This window comes from Chlamydomonas reinhardtii, chromosome 1, assembly GCF_000002595.2.
Source record: "Chlamydomonas reinhardtii strain CC-503 cw92 mt+ chromosome 1, whole genome shotgun sequence".
NCBI lineage: Eukaryota > Viridiplantae > Chlorophyta > Chlorophyceae > Chlamydomonadales > Chlamydomonadaceae > Chlamydomonas > Chlamydomonas reinhardtii.
Genome location: NC_057004.1, coordinates 7,741,638 through 7,742,696, shown reverse-complemented (window position 1 = coordinate 7,742,696; position 1,059 = coordinate 7,741,638). Strand labels below are relative to the sequence as shown.

General features: G+C 67.8%; 1 protein-coding gene across 1 annotated transcript in view; it reads left to right on the top strand.

The window, feature by feature from the left end:
• The window catches only part of CHLRE_01g055477v5 (uncharacterized protein), a 3,582-nt gene continuing 2,523 nt past the window's right edge, over positions 1–1,059 (top strand). Inside the window, exons 1-3 of the mRNA XM_043059053.1 lie at positions 1–48; positions 200–402; positions 722–810. Of these exons, the coding sequence (XP_042928967.1) occupies positions 28–48; positions 200–402; positions 722–810 (313 nt within the window). The 5' untranslated portion in view covers positions 1–27. The remainder of the gene's footprint in view (positions 49–199; positions 403–721; positions 811–1,059) is intronic.

The following is a 1,059-nucleotide window of genomic DNA, read 5'->3' as shown; positions in this document are numbered from 1 at the left end:
CGGGGCATGGGGGTCACACAGGCAATAATGTCCGGCAGGGGTGGAGGGGCAGGTGTAGCGGGGCTAGGTGCTGCTAGCTACGTACCAGGGGCGGCAGCTGTGGGGCTGAGAGGCAACTCTGGCACACTGCTCCAGTGCTCCCCACCTTGCCCACGCAACCCCGCCCTCCACCCCGCCACCCCCTCATCCCGCCCATCAGGAACCGGACGACCCACTGGCCAGCGGCGCCACCAGCGCCCTCATGAGCTCCGCCGCCGCCGCCGCCGCCGCCGCCCGGCCCGCGTCCGCCGCCGTCGGCAGCGGCGCCGCGCTCAGCAGCAGCAGCCGGCAGCTGGCGGGCGGCGGCGGCAGCACGGGCGGCGTGAGGGGCTGGCACGCGGTGCAGATGCACGTGGGAGGCACGTGAGTGCGTGCGTGCGTGTGTTTGTGTGTGTGAGAGAGAGTGCGTACATTAAGAAGGGAAACGAGTGCGTGTGTATGTGTGCGTGTGTATGTGTGCGTGTGCGTGTGCGTGAGAGTGTGTGTGAGGGATGCTCAGGTGGGGACTAGCTTGGTGAAGTGGCTCGGGGGCGGGCGCCTGTCCCTCCGCCGTGCGCACAGCAGGTGCCCGCACACCCGCCCATTGCGTGCTGCTGCTGCCGGTGGGCGGTGCGTGCAACATACACACATGGACCTCTAAAACACACACACGCGCGTGCACGCGCACGCACACGCACAACAGGGTGACGCACATTGCTCCCGAGGCGTTCAAGAAGGGCGCGCGCATCGACGCCAGTGTGGACGTGTTCGCGTTCGGGATCATCATGGTGCGTACCTGGCGGCGCGAGCTTGGCGGGCGCGCCCCCGCATGTGTTAATTGAACCCGCCGGGGCCCTGAACTGCTGGCTTGCTCGCAGGTTGCTGTTGCCCTCTCGCGTCGTCCCCACTCCATATCCACCTACCTCCACCTCTCCCGCCGCACATGCGGGTGCACACCTGGTGTTCAAAGTCTCTTCCCGAAGTTTGCACCCCCCCCCCGCAGTTTGCACCCCCCCCCCGAAGTTTGCACCCCCCCGCAAC